Source organism: Thamnophis elegans, chromosome 6 (assembly GCF_009769535.1).
Source record: "Thamnophis elegans isolate rThaEle1 chromosome 6, rThaEle1.pri, whole genome shotgun sequence".
Classification (NCBI taxonomy): domain Eukaryota; kingdom Metazoa; phylum Chordata; class Lepidosauria; order Squamata; family Colubridae; genus Thamnophis; species Thamnophis elegans.
This window is the reverse complement of record NC_045546.1, coordinates 1,726,455-1,743,267: the sequence shown is the minus strand read 5'-3', so window position 1 is coordinate 1,743,267 and position 16,813 is coordinate 1,726,455. Positions and strand designations below refer to the sequence as shown.

The 16,813-nt window shown below is 47.7% G+C and overlaps 1 protein-coding gene across 1 annotated transcript in view; it reads left to right on the top strand.

Moving 5' to 3' along the window:
* Nucleotides 1–16,813, top strand: part of PLEKHB1 (pleckstrin homology domain containing B1) — a 63,309-nt gene that overhangs the window by 42,061 nt on the left and 4,435 nt on the right. The window contains exons 2-3 of the mRNA XM_032219690.1: nucleotides 5,963–6,065; nucleotides 13,136–13,175. Coding sequence (XP_032075581.1) covers nucleotides 5,963–6,065; nucleotides 13,136–13,175 — 143 coding nt within the window. The remainder of the gene's footprint in view (nucleotides 1–5,962; nucleotides 6,066–13,135; nucleotides 13,176–16,813) is intronic.

Sequence of the window (16,813 nt, the reverse complement as noted above, 5' to 3'; positions counted from 1 at the left end):
CCAACTACTTATACCCTTGGGGGCTCTAAAGCGACCCCCCCTCCCTTTCTTATTGAATAACAGATGAGAGAGTTGGAAGGGGGCCTTGGAGGTCTTCTAGTCCAACTCCTTGCTCAGACAGGACACCCTATATCGTTCCAGACAAATACTTGTCCGGTCTCTTCTTAAAAACCTCCATTGATGGAGCACCATCGTTGTGATGGACGATTTGCCTACATTTCTTTTGTGGGTCCTGGCGGCACGGGGATGAATCACCCCAAATGTCCCCTTCCGACACAATGGAGGGACACAACAACTCGAAATAGTGGATTCTTTCATCTGACACCAACACAACTGCCAGCAGTGCTAAAGGAACAGTGGCCAGTTGTTCGCCAGCCTCCAGCTAATTCTTGCTTCCCTTGTTTTGTATATGTGTGTGTGTGTGTGTGTGTGTGTGTGTGTGTGTGTGTGTGTGTGTGAATTCCAGGATATTGATGGGTACCATCCAATCACCTCTTAGCTGTTTGTTCATCTCGCTTTGCTGCCGAATAGGCATCCGAGCCGAAAAGAGTTTGCGGGAAATAAACCCTTTGTGGGTTTCGTCTGCAAATATATCGATATATATATATCAAGTACCACTCACTCATCACTAAATCTCCAGAACTGTAAAGTCTACAAACTTGAAATTCGGCATGTATGTTCCTCTTGGCTTCCAGGTACTCGCTAAGAAAGGATTTTATGAAATGACCATCAGATGATCAGTATTTCCTACACAGTATTATATTAACACACGTCGATGCTAAGGAGTTAGACGTTCTACTGCCCCTCCCCACCTGAAAGGAACTCTGTTCCAACTGCCAGTTGCCTTATATGGGTGTGGACAACACGTGACTTATCCGGCCTGCGGGCTGGGAGGTTAGGCATTCTACTCCCCCTCCCCACCTGAAAAGAACTCTGTTCCAACTGCCAGTTGCCTTATATTAACACGCTCTGATGCTAAGGAGTGACACATTCTATGTTAATTTTCAAACTTTAAGTGTCAATGCATCAAGCCCAATCGTAACTATTCATTAATTTTCAAGCTTTAAGTGTCAATTTATCAAGCCCGATCACATAGTTTCGTAGCGAAGCACGGGTATTCAGCTAGTATAGATATATTCTGGATTTTATCCAGGAGGGTGGTGCTGAGAACCCATCTCCCAGCCTTGCTTGAGAGATTTGCAAACAAATCCTCCCAATTTCTAGTTGAATTTTATTTACGTGGGTGTGATGCAGCCGATGACAATTGTTGTAAGGCAGGACTTATTTGAGAGAGTCCTTTCGAGAGGCAGATTTATTTCCTTTCTTCGAGCACCCTGTGCAATTTCAATAGAGTAGAGGTTCAAAATGACATTTCTGGGGCAAGAAAAAAAGATACGACTTCAGGTTTAGCTGTTTCCTGGCTTCTATAACATCAAAGATTGAAATCCAAGGTCGTTGGCACTTTTTTAATATTAGAGGCAGAAGTGGTATTCAGCCGGTTCGGGCCGGTTCAACCGAACTGGTAGTCGTGACCTCCGGTGTGAATCCCGTCCCGATAAAACCTCTTTTATTTAGGTTAAAGGGAATTCCTCTCCAGTAAAGTCCTGGCCAACAGTCTTTCATGAGATTTCACAACTACAGACCTTTATGGGAGAGTCGCCAGGCCGATATCTTCCAAACGCCACGCTGTAGCAGACGATACTTGGCAAGAAGTCGGGAACAGATCTTCACCCGAATGAATTGAACTCCTGCAAACTCCACTCCCCTTTCGCTCCTATTTATTCCCTATGGGAGGGGCCATTCACCGTCCACCTGTGGCTTTACTCCCGAGTCGACCCCTGTTCCTTAGTTGTTCCCTTCTCCTGGCAGCTCTGCGCATGCGCACATCGGGAAAAGGCTCCAGCTGTTCTTCTGCCTCACTGATCTCCGACTCCGAAGGCAGCTGATAACTGTCGGGACGGCCTTGGCCCCCTCTCTGCCTCTGACACAGAGCCATCATCCGAGCCTTCTAGGGGTGGGTTCCTGCCAGCGTTAGTGCCAATACGCAACCCGTGCACCAGACGTGCACTGCGCGTGTGTGCGCGGCCAAGTGGCAGCGAGGGAACCGGTTCGGGTGTGTGTGGCAGGCCTGGCTCGCTGCCGGTTCTGCGACCCAGGCCTGAATTCCACTACCGGTTCGGCCAGTAGTGGAATTCCCCAGTCTTCCCCAGACTCCAGGACTGACCCATGTTCCTCCCCAACCTCCTCACTGTCTGAGTCTGCCGTCAGCTCTGCTGGCCACTGGTGGGCCACAACAAGAGTTCATGTCTTCACTCGTTTTTCAGCCTCTCTGAATGAACATTTCCTGGGAGGCAACAAACCTCTCTGTTGCGTGTACCATACAGACGAAGGTTTTGGTCCTCTGGGGTCAGCGTGACAGCCCTTGTTTGAATGTTGTGGTGTGTTCCCCCCGGGGCATCCTCCAGTGCTTCTTACTAATCTGGTGCTGTTTGTTTCGCTGTGACTCGACAACTCAAGAGTTATTTCGACAACTCTTCCCCGAGGTCCTAATTATGTTGGGACTCTCTCGGGTCGCAACAGACAACGCGGATTTCTTTGGAGACATTTGGGAGTTCTCCCGGAAGGCGTTCTTTGCTTTATAAACACACACCCACGTACAACAACGGCAACTTTTATTTTTTTTAAATATATTTTTATTTTCAAAACAAACATACAAATCCTCCTTCTTTACATACTGTAGAAAGTGTATCAGTTGGTTACAAAAGGCTTTTGTGTGCATCTCTTCCACCGTCATCAAATATAATTCATATTAATTCTAATATCTTAACTCGGATATTTATTACATTACCATCATCATACCTCCACTTTTATTTGACTATGATTAAAATTCCTTCATCATAAAATATACCAAGATTTAATACATAACCACATACTGGCATTTCATTTACTTATTGATAAAATCCTCCATTAACATTAAATCCTCATATCCTATTCTAGCTAAACATCCATAATATTTAATACCAAAATTTCCTAATCCTCCTTTCCAAATCCCTATTTACCATTTACATCGAATTCCCTTATATTGTACTCATAGCATGTGTATAATTTATTATCATTATCCCTTCTTTATTTAACTATATCCTATATCATAACATTTCCCCACTAATAATTAAAACTTAGCTGTGTCTAATTTTGTTCTTTTTTATTGTTATTGTTTTTTTTTATTGTTATTGTTAGAGCCGAGGTGGCGCAGTGGTTAGGGTGCAGTACTGCAGGCCACTTCAGCTGACTGTTATCTGCAGTTCAGCGGTTCTAATCTCACCGGCTCAAGGTTGACTCAGCCTTCCATCCTTCCGAGGTGGGTAAAATGAGGACCCAGACTGTGGGGGGCGATATGCTGACTCTGTAAACCGCTTAGAGAGGGCTGAAAGCCCTATGAAGCGGTATATAAGTCTGCTATTGCTATTGCTATTGCTATTGCTAGATGGATGGATGGATGGATGGATGGATGGATGGATGGATGGATGGATAGATAGATAGATAGATAGATAGATAGATAGATAGATAGATAGATAGATAGATAGATAGATAGATAGAAAGGTAGGTAGGTAGGTAGGTAGGTAGGTAGGTAGGTAGGTAGGTAGATAGATAGATAGATAGATAGATAGATAGATAGATAGATAGATAGATAGATAGATAGATAGATAGATAGATATAGATAGATAAGAGCCGAGGTGGCGCAGTGGTTAGAGTGCAGTACTGCAGGCCACTTCAGCTGACTGTTAGCTGCGGTTCGGCAGTTCAAATCTCACCGGCTCAAGGTTGACTCAGCCGTCCATCCTTCCGAGGTGGGTGAAATGAGGACCCAGATTGTGGGGGTGATATGCTGACTCTGTAAACCACTTAGAGAGGGCTGAAAGGCCTATGAAGCGGTATATAAGTCTAACTGCTATTGCTATTGCTATTAATAACCTTTATATATAGTCCAAAAGTATTTCTAACCTTCCCTTCACGGGTAACATTCAATATTCATATCCGATTATTACTTATAATAACAGCTCAACACTGTATACATTACTATCATTATCAATTTTTAAAGCTGCAGGTAATCCTCGACTTAAGAGCAGTTCATTTAGCGACCACTCGAAATTACGACGGTGCCGTAAAAAGTGAACAAGACCGTTTTTTTCCCCGCTCTTACGAACCGTTGCAGCGTCCCCCAGACTCACGCGATCAAAATTAGAATGCTTGGCAACTGATTCATATTTTTGACGCGGTGTTAGGTGGTCCCCTTTTGCGACCTTCTGACAAGCCAAGTCAATGAGGAAGCTAGGTTCACTTAACCATGTTACTAACTTGACAGCTGCAGAGATTCGCTGAACAACGATGGCAAGAAATGCCACAAAATAGAGCAAAATTCACCTACGCAATTGTCCGGCTTACCATCAGGATTTTGGGGCTGAATTGTAGTTGTTAGCTGGACTCCCTGTACATTCAATCTAATAATAAGAAAAATAAAGAAGTCTAATGAATTCTATATAAAGCCCTAGTAAGGCCATACCTAGAGTACTGCATCCAGTTTTGATCACCACACTATAGAAAAGGTGTTGAGACTCTAGAAAGAGTGCAGAGAAGAGCAACCAGGATGATGAGGGGACTGGAGGCTAAAACATACGATGGACGGTTGCAGGAACTGGGCATGGCTGGTCTAGGGAAGAGAAGGACCAGGAGAGACAGGAGAGCATCTTCCACTACTTGAGGGACTTCCACAGAGAGGAGGGGGGTGTCAATCTATTCTCCAAAGCACCTGAAGGCCAGACAAGGAATCATGGATGGAAACTGATCAAGAAGAGATTCAACCTGGAAACAAGGAGGAATTTTCTGACAGTGAGAACCATCAACCCATGGAACAGAAGTTGCCTTCAGAAGTTGTGGGAGCTTCATCCCTGGAGGCTTTCAAGAAGAGACTGGACTGCCATCTGTCAGAAATGGTGTAGGGTCTCCTATTTGGGTGGAGGGAGGGGTTAGATTAGATGGCCTCCAAGGTCCCTTCCAACTCTTGTTATTCTCTATTCAATGGAAGAGAAGTTGCCTTCTGAAGTTGTGGGAGCTTCATCCCTGGAGGCTTTCAAGAAGAGACAAGACAGCCATCTGTCAGAAATGGTGTAGGGTCTCCTGCTTGAGCGGGAGGTTGGACTAGATGACCTACAAGGTCCCTTCCAACTCTGTTGATCTGAACAACCTGATGCTCTAAAGCAGTGTTTCTCGATCGCGGCAACTTTAAGCTGGGTGGACTTCAACTCCCAAAATTCCTCAACCAGCAATTTCTAACACTTGTGGGTACCTGAATCCTTTTTAATGCTGACCTGAAACAATGATCAAAATTCAGATGCTTGGCAACTGGCTCATATTTATGGCACCCAGGGTGTGTTTCCTGCAGGTTTTGGAAGAGCTGAGGTGGCGCAGAGGTTAAATGCAGTATTGCAGGCTACTTCAGCTGACTGAAGTTCTGCAGTTCGGCTGTTCAAATCTCACCGGCTCAGGGTTGACTCAGCCTTCCATCCTTCCGAGGTGGGTAAAATGAGGACCCAGATTGTTGGGGGCAATATGCTGACTCTGTAAACCGCTTAGAGAGGGCTGAAAGCCCTATGAAGCGGTATATAAGTCTAACTGCTATTGCTATTGCTATTCCCACGATAATTTTCTCTGATTAATTCCAAGACCGTTGGAATCCGATGTTGATCCCAGGTGAAATAATGAAAAAAACCTCCATTCGTGATAATATCACGACATGTTTTGATCAGCGTTTCCCACCCAGCTTTAACGACCAGCTGACAAGATTAGGGGGAAAAGTCCCGTCTTGTTTAACAAGCTAATTGCAAGCTCAAGACCTTGAGGCCTAGAAACTTGGGATAGAAATAGAAAGAGGTCTCTGCTTATGTCCCCTCTCCTGTCTTTATAGATATCCAGCCTCCGGAAGGGAAAACCCGCGAGTGCCTGATGTGTATCGTGCAAAGGGATGGCCCCAAGACCATGCTGTGCGCGGAGAGCGAAGACGATGCGTTGTAAGTTGTGGCTTTTCAGGGAGGGTCAGAAATAACAAGATGGCAGCCTGGGGTTGAAGCAGTGGGGGTGAGTTCTGGATCCCGATCCCAACCGGTACGGTGCAACGGGGCCCAGGCGCCCACATGAACGTGTGCAGCGCGAGCATTCATACTTACCACCCGTGATGCTCCGTGACGCTTCCATGATGCTCCAGCTGCTCGGCGGAGCATCGCGCAGGCGCCATACACTCTGTGCACCTGTGAAGAAGCCCCCAAAACTTCAAATATCGGTAAGGAGCGCGGGCGGATGGGTGGGCTCTCCGGAGCACCGTACCGGAACGATACCTGGTACTCCCGGCAGCCACTGGTACACCCAGGGGTGGGATTCAGCCGGTTCATATAGGTTCGGGCGAAGTGGTAGTTCCAGTGAGCCGTTGGCCCCCGCCCCCACCCGCCTCCATCCTATATTTCCCTGTTTTTTACCTCCGCTGATTTGGGTGGCACAGCGGATTGCCGCGTGTCAGCTGTTTTACTCACCGGCGCTGACATAGAAGGTAAGTTTTTAAGCTTAAAAGGTCCATGCGTGCAAAGCATGCCTTAGGCACAGGGGTGAAATCCTCCCGGTTCGGCCTGGTTTGGCCGAACAGATAGGGCCGAATCGGTAGGCCGAACAGGCAGGGGAAATAAATGCTTTAAAAAGCTTTTGAAAAAAGCTTCCAATGGTCGTGCAGCTCACAGCTGTTTCACTTAGCAACAGGAATGTTGGGCTCAGTTATGGTCATACTTCGAGGACTACCTGTATTTGCAACTAGGGTATAGGTTGGTAATCTTCTAAGATTTCTGATGTTATATTCTGTGTTTTGCATTTTAGCAATAGCAATAGCAGTTAGACTTATATACCGCTTCATAGGGCTTTCAGCCCTCTCTAAGCGGTTTACAGAGTCAGCATATCGCCCCCAACAGTCTGGGTCCTCATTTCACCCACCTCGGAAGGATGGAAGGCTGAGTCAACCCTGAGCCGGTGAGATTAGAACCGCTGAACTGCAGATAGCAGTCAGCTGAAGTGGCCTGCAGTACTGCACCCTAACCACTACGCCACCTCGGCTTTTACTGAACTATAAGAGAATAAAGATCCTAGCTCGTGGGGAAGAAAGCGATGGCAAAATTAGGCAGCTGACTAAAAAGCAGAGACATCACCCTGCCAACAAAAGTGTGTCTAGTCAAGGCTTATGGTTTTCCCAGTTGCCATGGATGGCTGTGAAGGTTGGACCATAAGGAAGGCTGAGCATCAAAGAATGGAGGCCTTTGAACTCTGGTGCTGGAGAAGGAGACTCCTGCATTGAGTCCCTTGGACTGCAAGGCCATCCAACCGGTCAGTCCTAGAGGAGATCAACCCCGACTGCTCTTTAGAAGGCCGGATCCTGAAGAGGAAACTCAAAGACTTTGGCCACCTAAGGAGAAGGAAGAAGGACTCCCTGGAGAAGAGCCTCATGCTGGGAACGATGGACGGCAGAAGAAGAAGAAGGGGGCGGCAGAGAAGGAGGTGGCTGGATGGAGTCACCCAAGCAGCCGGCGTGAGCTTCAATGGACTCCAGAGGATGGGAGAGGACAGGAAGGCCTGGAGGAACATAGTCCATGGGGTCGCGATGAGTCAGACACGTTTTCGCAACCAGCAACAACAAAACCAGAATAACAGGAAGGGATCTTAAGAGGTCCGCTAGTCCAACCCCCTGCTCAAGCAGGAAACCCTATGCCATTCAGACCAATGGCTATCCAGTCTCTTCTTAAAAACCTCCAATGTTGGGGCACCCACAACTTCTGGAGACAAGACGTTCCACTAATTAATTGTTCTAACTGTCATGAAATCCCTCCTTAGTTCTAAGTTGCTTCGCTCCTTGGTTAGTTTCCATCCGTTGCTTCTTGTCCTGCCTTCGGGGGGGGGGGGGGGTTGGAGAATAAACTGACCCTATTTCCCCTATATGACAGTGTTTCTCAACCGTGGCGACTTTAAGTCCTGTGGACTTCAACTCCCAGAATCCCCCAGCCAGCTGTGCTGGCTGGGGGATTCTGGGAGTTGAAGTCCACAGGACTTAAAGTCGTCAAGGTTGAGAAACACTGATCTAAGTAATCGAAAAACTGGTGGTAAATCAGGGGTCTGTTTTGCAGGCTTCAATCACTTACTTCCCTGGCTGTTTTTCTGCCTGCTCAGCCAACAATCTGAGTAGCTGCAAACCTAGTTCAATTCACTGCGCCTGTTGAGCCAAGAGCCAAGGTGGCGCAGTGGTTAAATGCAGCACTGCAGGCTACTGCTAGATCAGCAGGTCAGCGGTTCAAATCTCACCGGCTCAGGGTTGACTCAGCCTTCCATCCTTCCGAGGTGGGTGAAATGAGGACCCAGATTGTTGGGGGCAATATGCTGACTCTCTGTAAACCGCTTAGAGAGACCTGAAAGGCCTATGAAGCGGTATATAAGTCTACTGCTATTGCTATTGAGAACGCCAAGGTTGAGAAACATTGCTATATGATGTGAAGGTGTCATAGGATACCTTAAAACATATACCTGGGAAGGCCGACAACCAGCACAGGAATGGATGGCTTCGAATGAGCGCCTTCAGCGCATTAGACAATTTCGGCACCAATAGACACGCTCCTCACCCTCCAGGACTAACCGGAGATGGCAGGAGGGTGACATCTCGGCTAATCCTGCTTAGACCTGTGTTTCAAGGTGCTTTGAAAGCCTCCGGTGACCTTGATGTCACGGTGGAGCCAGGATTAAGATAATCTCCCTCTAGGAGGGCTCCCAGCTATGTCACCAAGATGAGCAAACGGTGAATGAATGGTCTTGGCATTCTCACTTGCCGTTTGGCGAAGCTCTCTACAAAGCCTTAGTAAGGCCACACCTAGAGTACTGCGTCCACATTTGGTCGCCACGATGTAGAAAAGATGTGGAGACTCTCGAAAGAGTGCAGAGAAGAGCAACAAAGAGGATGAGGGGACTGGAGGTTATAAGTACCCGTATAGACTGGGTGAGGCCAGGCTTAATAGCAGTGACTGTGAGAGGGATCTTGGAGTCTTAGTGGACAACAAGTTAAGTAGGAGCCAGACGTGTGCGGCAGCAGCCAAAATAGCCAATGCAATTAACAGAGGGCTACAATCAAGATCAAGGGAGGTGTCAATACCACTCTGTAAAGCCTTAGTAAGACCACACCTAGAGCACCGCATCCGGTTTTGGTCACCTGTTCTGACCCCCTCCTCCGTCCAGTAACGAAAGCCGAGACACGCTTAATGAGAATGTCCTTTAATAACAAGACCAGAATCTCGGTGGCTGAAAGCCAAGGAAACAAACAGATAAGGACCTTGGCAGCAAGGCCGACAAACCTTGGCAGCAATTCAGACAAACTCTGGGCAGCAATCCAGCCTGCCAAGTTAGTTTCTCTTTAGTCAAAGCGTTGACTTCTGCAAGAAGGGCGTGGCACAAGCAGTCTCTTTTATAGTCTGGAGAGGAGCCTAATGATCATCAGCTGAGCGTAATTACCTCCTGTAATTATGTAGTTGTTCTTGACGCCGAGTAGCCCTTCGATGGCGTGCATCCCGGAACAACTCACTGTTGGTTTCTGGATCACTCTCCCTTGTCTCCTCCCCACTGATCCAAGGCTCAGGCGCCACCTGGTGGCCAAGCATTCTCTCTGCGCCCTGCTCGGAGTCGGAACCCTGTTCAGGGTCCTCCACATCCTCCAGGGCCGACTCATAGGGCCCCTCGCTGTCGGAGTCTGGTGGCAGCTCCAACGGCTCCTGCCGGGCCACAACAGTCACCACACCATAAAGAAGATGTGGAGACTCTAGAAAGAGTGCAGAGAAGAGCAACCAAGATGATGAGGGGACTGGAGGCTAAAACATACGAAGAACGGTTGCAGGAACTGGGCATGGCTGGTCTAGAGAAGGACCAGGGGAGACAGGGGAACATCTTCCAATATTTGAGGGGCTGCCCCAGAGAGGAGGGGGTCAAGCTATTTTGCAAAGCACCTGAAGGCAGGACAAGAAACGATGGATGGAAACCGAACAAAGAGAGATTCAACCTGGAAATAAGGAGGAATTTCCTGACAGTGAGAAACAATCAACTGAAGTTGCCTTCAGAACTTATGGGAGCTTCATCACTGGAGGCTTTCAAGAAGAGACTGGACTCCCATCTGTCAGCAATGGTGTAGGGTCTCCTGCTTGGGTTGGGGGGTTGGACTAGATGACCTACAAGGTCCCTTCCAACTTGGTTAATCTGTTCTCTGTTAGAGGAACACTTTCAACCCTAATGTAGAGCTTTACTAGCCCCCAGGGATTTCTAGCTCAGATTCTTTCTGGTGGGGCCGTCATGGATTCCACCCATAGAAAACAGAGCCGAGGTGGCGCAGTGGTTAAATGCAGCACTGCAGGCCACTTCAGCTGACTGCAGTTCTGCAGTTCGGCTGTTCAAATCTCACCGGCTCAGGGTTGACTCAGCCTTCCATCCTTCCGAGGTGGGTGAAATGAGGACCTGGATTGTTGTTGGGGGCAATATGCTGACTCTGTAAACCACTTAGAGAGGGCTGAAAGCCCTATGAAGCGGTGTATAAGTCTAAATGCTATTGCTACTGCTATTGCTATTTATCTCTCTCTCTCTCTCTCTCTCTCTCTCTCTCTCTCTCTCTCTGTGTGTATATATATATATATATATGTATATGTATAGGTATATCTATATCTATATCTATCTATATCTATATCTATATCTATATATCTCTATATCTATATTAAAAAGAGCCGAGGTGGCGCAGTGGTTAAATGCAGCACTGCAGGCCACTTCAGCTGACTGCAGTTCTGCAGTTCGGCTGTTCAAATCTCACCGGCTCAGGGTTGACTCAGCCTTCCATCCTTCCGAGGTGGGTGAAATGAGGACCTGGATTGTTGTTGGGGGCAATATGCTGACTCTGTAAACCACTTAGAGAGGGCTGAAAGCCCTGTGAAGCGGTATATAAGTCTAACTGCTATTGCTACTGCTATTGCTATTTATCTCTCTCTCTCTCTCTCTCTCTCTCTCTCTCTCTCTCTCTCTCTCTGTGTATATATATATATATATATATTTATATGTATAGGTATATCTATATCTATATCTATCTATATCTATATCTATATATCTCTATATCTATATTAAAAAGAGCCGAGGTGGCGCAGTGGTTAAATGCAGCACTGCAGGCTACTTCAGCTGACTGCAGTTCTGCAGTTCGGCTGTTCAAATCTCACCGGCTCAGGGTTGACTCAGCCTTCCATCCTTCCGAGGTGGGTGAAATGAGGACCCGGATTGTTGTTGGGGGCGATATGCTGACTCTGTAAACCGCTTAGAGAGGGCTGAAAGCCCTATGAAGTGGTATATAAGTCTAACTGCTATTGCTATAGAAAAGCTGGTGCATTTGGACAAGACTTACATGGAATCCTAAGGCTGGAAGGGACCTTGGAGGTCATCTAGCCCAACCCCCTGCTCGAGTAGGAGACTCTGCGCCCGTGTTCCTCAACCTTGGAAGTTTGAAGATGTGTGGACTTCAACTTCGCAGAATTCTCCAGCCACTTATGCAATTGATGCTATGCTGGGGAATTCTGGGGAGTTGACTTCCACATTTCTTCCAGTTGCGATGGGTGAGAAAAAACTGTTCCAGGGTCGAGAGTCCTCGATATACGATCACACTTGAGCCCAATTTTATGTTCCTACGTGAGACCGTTGTTAAAGAGAACGTTGCCTCATTTTACGACCTTCCTTGCCCCCGGTTGTTAAACGAGCCACTGCAGTTGTTCTGTTAGTAACACGGTCGTTAAGCGAACCTGGCTTTCCCATTGGCGGAAGGTCGCAAAGGGTCATCACATGACCCTGCAGCCGTCAGAAGTACGAGTCAGTTGCCGCGCGCCTGAATTTTGATCACGTGACCCTGGAAATACTGCAGGAGTCATAAGTGTGAAAACTGGCTCAGCACCGTTGTAACTTCGAGCAGTCCCTAAGTGGGATGTTATGAGTTAGGGACTTACCTGTCATGGAAGTAGAAGTTTGATCTTTGGCCCCGATTCTAGATTAATTGCAATTTATTCATCTACATTTTTTGGGGAAATTTGCTTGACTAAATGGAGCCAGCGCAGTGGTTAATTATGCAATGTTTCTCAACCTTGGCGACTTTAAGTCCTGTGGACTTCAACTCCCAGAATCCCCGATGGACATTGCATCCCTAATGGTGATTGTTGAGGACTACTTGTACAGCTGCTTCACAAAAACAGGCGCAGTGAATTGAACTAGGTTTGCAGCTACTCAGATTGTTGGCTGAGCAGGCAGAAAAACAGCCAGGGAAGTGATTGAAGCCTGCAAAACAGACCCCTGATTTACCACCAGTTTTTCAATTACTTAGATAAGTGTTTCTCAACCTTGACGACTTTAAGTCCTGTGGACTTCAACTCCCAGAATCCCCCAGCCAGCACAGCTGGCTGGGGGATTCTGGGAGTTGAAGTCCGCAGGACTTAAAGTCGCCAAGGTTGAGAAACACTGGGCTAATGTTTCAAATCGTCCTCATTCTTGACCCCGCAATCGATTGCATTGCACATATTTTAGCAAAAGGAATGTGCCTGTCGTTAAGTGAATCGCAGCAGTTGTTAAGCTAGTCACACAATTGCTAAGCCAATCTGGCTTTCCCTGCGGACTTTGCGAAAGGGGAATCACGGGACACAGCGACCGTCGTAAATGTGAATCAGTTGCGATCGTGGAACGTCCAGGAACCCCCTGCTCGATTTCCATAGTTTTATTCTTGCAGGGAATGGCAGGAAAGGAACGGAGAGGAAGGGGGTTTAAAATCCATCACTTCCCCTTCGGCGAAAGACGAGGCTGATTTTTCTAGTGACTAAAACCTGGCTGTTCCGGCAGGCCTGGGGCTGTTGAGTAATATTCCAGCCCCACGTGACTGAATGGCGATTTTGTTTTAAATAATTGTATTTTTAATATTTTATTTGCTTTGTTGTGAGCTGCCCAGAGTCCCCTGGGAGTGGGCGGCATACAAATTTTATTAAAGTTAAAGTTCTGTTTTTGTCCTCAGAGCCTGGAAGATGGCCATTATGGAAGCGAAAGGGACCCAGGTGAGTCTCCTTGGTGGCCTTTCCTCGGTGGGAGCTGGACGTTATTGAACGCCGTGATAGAAGAGAATATTTAGTAGCACAGTAGTTGGACTGTGGGGGTCCTGGGGGCTCTCTTGAGCTCGCTTCTTTTCTTTCAGACCTTTTACGACCCAGCTACGGAACATCATCAGGGCTAAAGGGGATTTGGGTTTGTGGAGTGGAAGAGGAGGAGGAGTGTGAGATTATTGGTGTTATTTTTAGTTGTTTTCTTGCAACGTTTCCTGACCCAGCTAGGTAACATCATCAGGGCTAAAAAGGAAGTGGGGTTTGTGGAGAGGAGGAGGAGGAGGAGGAGGAGGAGGAGGAGGAGGAGGAGGAGGAGGAGGAGGAGGAGGAGGAGGAGAATTGTGGGGTCCTTGTTCCTCTCTCGGCTTGGCTGCTTTCTTGTAGACATCTCTTGACCCAGCTAGGTAACATCATCAGGGCTAAAAAGAAGTGGGGTTTGTGGAGAGGAGGAGGAGGAGGAGGAGGAGGAGAATTGTGGGGTCCTTGTTGCTCTCTCAGCTTGGCTGCTTTCTTGTAGACATCTCTTGACCCAGCTAGGTAACATCATCAGGGCTAAAAAGAAGTGGGGTTTGTGGAGAGGAGGAGGAGGAGGAGGAGAATTGTGGGGTCCTTTTTGCTCTCTCGGCTTGGCTGCTTTCTTGTAGACATCTCTTGACCCAGCTAGGTAACATCATCAGGGCTAAAAAGAAGTGGGGTTTGTGGAGAGGAGGAGGAGGAGGAGGAGGAGGAGGAGAATTGTGGGGTCCTTGTTGCTCTCTCGGCTTGGCTGCTTTCTTGTAGACATCTCTTGACCCAGCTAGGTAACATCATCAGGGCTAAAAAGAAGTGGGGTTTGTGGAGAGGAGGAGGGTGGGAGGAGGAGGAGGGGGGGGGAACTGTGAGGTCCTTGTTGAGAAGCTGGGAAAGCATCCAAGGGGAGGCAGATGGAGAAATGTCGGCACCGTTGGCCAGAAAACCTCAAGGTTGAACAACTCAGCATTTCTCAGTTGGAGCAACTTTGAAGATGCGTCCACCTAATTCGCCTCTCCAGTTTCCCTTGCCAGCCTGGGAATTTCACCGAGTCACTTTCCACTTTTCGGCCTCGTCCGATCGATCAGTGCAGTTGCAGAAAAACGCCTTGTGGGCTGGATCGATTTTGTAGAGAGACGCAGACGTTGGAGTGAAAAGAAATAGAAAAACTGGGTGGGGGGGGCAGCCATGAGTCTCTGCGGGGTTCGGAGGTTCTCAGTCTTCTATTCCTCTCTCCATCAGTTTTGGGGGCCGTCCAAGTGGCACGTGGGCTTGGCACGGTTCCTGCGCAACAAGGGGCCGGGGGTGTCATGATAGCAGTCTTCCAATATCTCAGGGGTTGCCCCAAAGAAGAGGGAGTCAAGCTATTTTCTAAAGCACCTGAGGGCAGGACAAGAAGCAATGGGTGGAAACTAATCAAGGAGAGATCCTTCCTTCTCTCCTCCCTTCCCTCCTCTCCTCCCTTCCTTCTCTCCTCCCTTCCTTCCCTCCTCCCTTCCTTCTCTCCTTCCTTCCCTCCTCTCCTTCCTTCCTTCTCTCCTTGCTTCCTCCCTCCCTCCCTTTCTTCTCTGCTTCCTTCCTTCCCACATTCTTTCCTTTCTTCCTTCTCTCTTTTCCTTCTTTCCTTCCCTCCTTCCTTCCTTCTCTCCTCCCTTCCTTCCAGTATCTCAGGGGCTGCCCCAAAGAAGAGGGAGTCAAGCTATTCTCCAAGGCACCTGAGGGCAGGACAAGAAGCAATGGGTGGAAACTAATCAAGGAGAGATCCTTCCTTCTCTCCTCCCTTTCTTCTCTCCTCCCTTCCCTCCTCTCCTCTCCTCCCTTCCCTCGTCTCCTCCCTTCCTTCTCTCCTCCCTTCCTTCTCTCCTTCCTTCCCTCCTCTCCTCCCTTCCTTCTCTCCTCCCTTCCTTCCCTCCTCCCTTCCTTCTCTCCTTCCTTCCCTCCTCTCCTTCCTTCCTTCTCTCCTTGCTTCCTCCCTCCCTCCCTTTCTTCTCTGCTTCCTTCCTTCCCACATTCTTTCCTTTCTTCCTTCTCTCTTTTCCTTCTTTCCTTCCTTCCTTCCCTCCTTCCTTCCTTCCTTCCCACCTTCCTTCCTTCCAGTATCTCAGGGGCTGCCCCAAAGAAGAGGGAGTCAAGCTATTCTCCAAGGCACCTGAGGGCAGAACAAGAAGCAACGGGTGGAAACTAATCAAGGAGAGAAGCTACCTAGAACTGAGGAGGAATTTCCTGAAAGTTAGAACAATTAATCAGTGGAACAGAAGTTGCCTCCAGAAGTTGTGAATGCCCCAACACTGGAAGTCTTTAAGAAGATGTTGGATAGCCATTTATCTAGAATGGTGTAGGGTTTCCTGTTTGAGCAGGAGATTGGACTAGATGACCTCCGAGGTCCCTTCCAACTCTGGCATTCTGTTATTGGGCATGTCTAATTTAATGAAAAGAAGGACTAAGGGTGACATGATAGGAGTCTTGCAATATTTGAGGGGATGCCACATAGAGGAGGGGGTCAAATTATTTTCCAAAGCACCTGAGGGCAGGACAAGAAGCAATGGGTGGAAACTAATCAAGGAGAGAAGCAACTTAGAACTGAGGAGAAATTTCCTGACAGTGAGAACAATTAACCAGTGGAACAGAAATTGCCTCCAGAAGCTGTGAATTCTTTTAACACTGGAAGTTTTTAATTTTTTTTTAAATTTTTATTTTATCAATTTCATATATACATTCACAATTATATGATCTCATAACTGTTATCAATAATATGTATTTATAACAATTTTTTTCCCTACAGTTGACAATATACTTGAAGATTGCTTTCTTACCATCCCATAGATCCATCTTATCTTACAACGGTCCTACTTCTTCTTCCCTCCCTCCCTCTTTCCTTCCCTCGTTTCTTCTCCCCTACTCTCCTTCCTTCCCTCCTTCCTTCCCTCCCTCCTTCCCCCTTCCCTCCCTCCTTTCTTCTCTCCTTCCCTCCTTTCCTTCCCTCCTTCCTTCCTTCCCTCCTTTCTTCTCTCCTTCTCTCCTTCCTTCCTTCCCTCCTTCTCTCCTTCCTTCCCTCCTTGCTTCCCTCCCTCCTTACTGGAAGTTTTTAAGAAGACGTTGGACAGCCATTTGTCTGAAGTGGTATAGGGTCTCCTGTTTGAGCAGGGGGTTGGGCAAGAAGACCTCCAAGGTCCCTTCCAGATCTATTCTGATTGATTGATTGATTGATTGATATCACCCAGAGTGTCGTCTCTGGACAAACTGCAAACATTGGTGTGTCTCCCTTGCAACAATGGAAGCTTCCAGAGCAAAGGACGGCTCATTTTTTTCATGGATACGACCATCCTTGTCATCTCCCCAGTTGGCTCTCCGTCCTCCCCACAGCCAGGAAAGCCAGCACAGAGTTTTTATTTATGGGGGGGGGAGGCAGTCCTTGGTGCTCTCCGCTTCTTTTCTTGCGGGACGTTTCATTACCCAATTAGGGAACAGCATCAGTGCTACAAGAGAGTGAGGTAAACAGAGAGCAGGCAAACTGAATTGATGGTGTTGCCTAGCTGGGTCATGAAATGTCTGCAAGAAAACCACCAAGTTCAGAGATCGCCAAG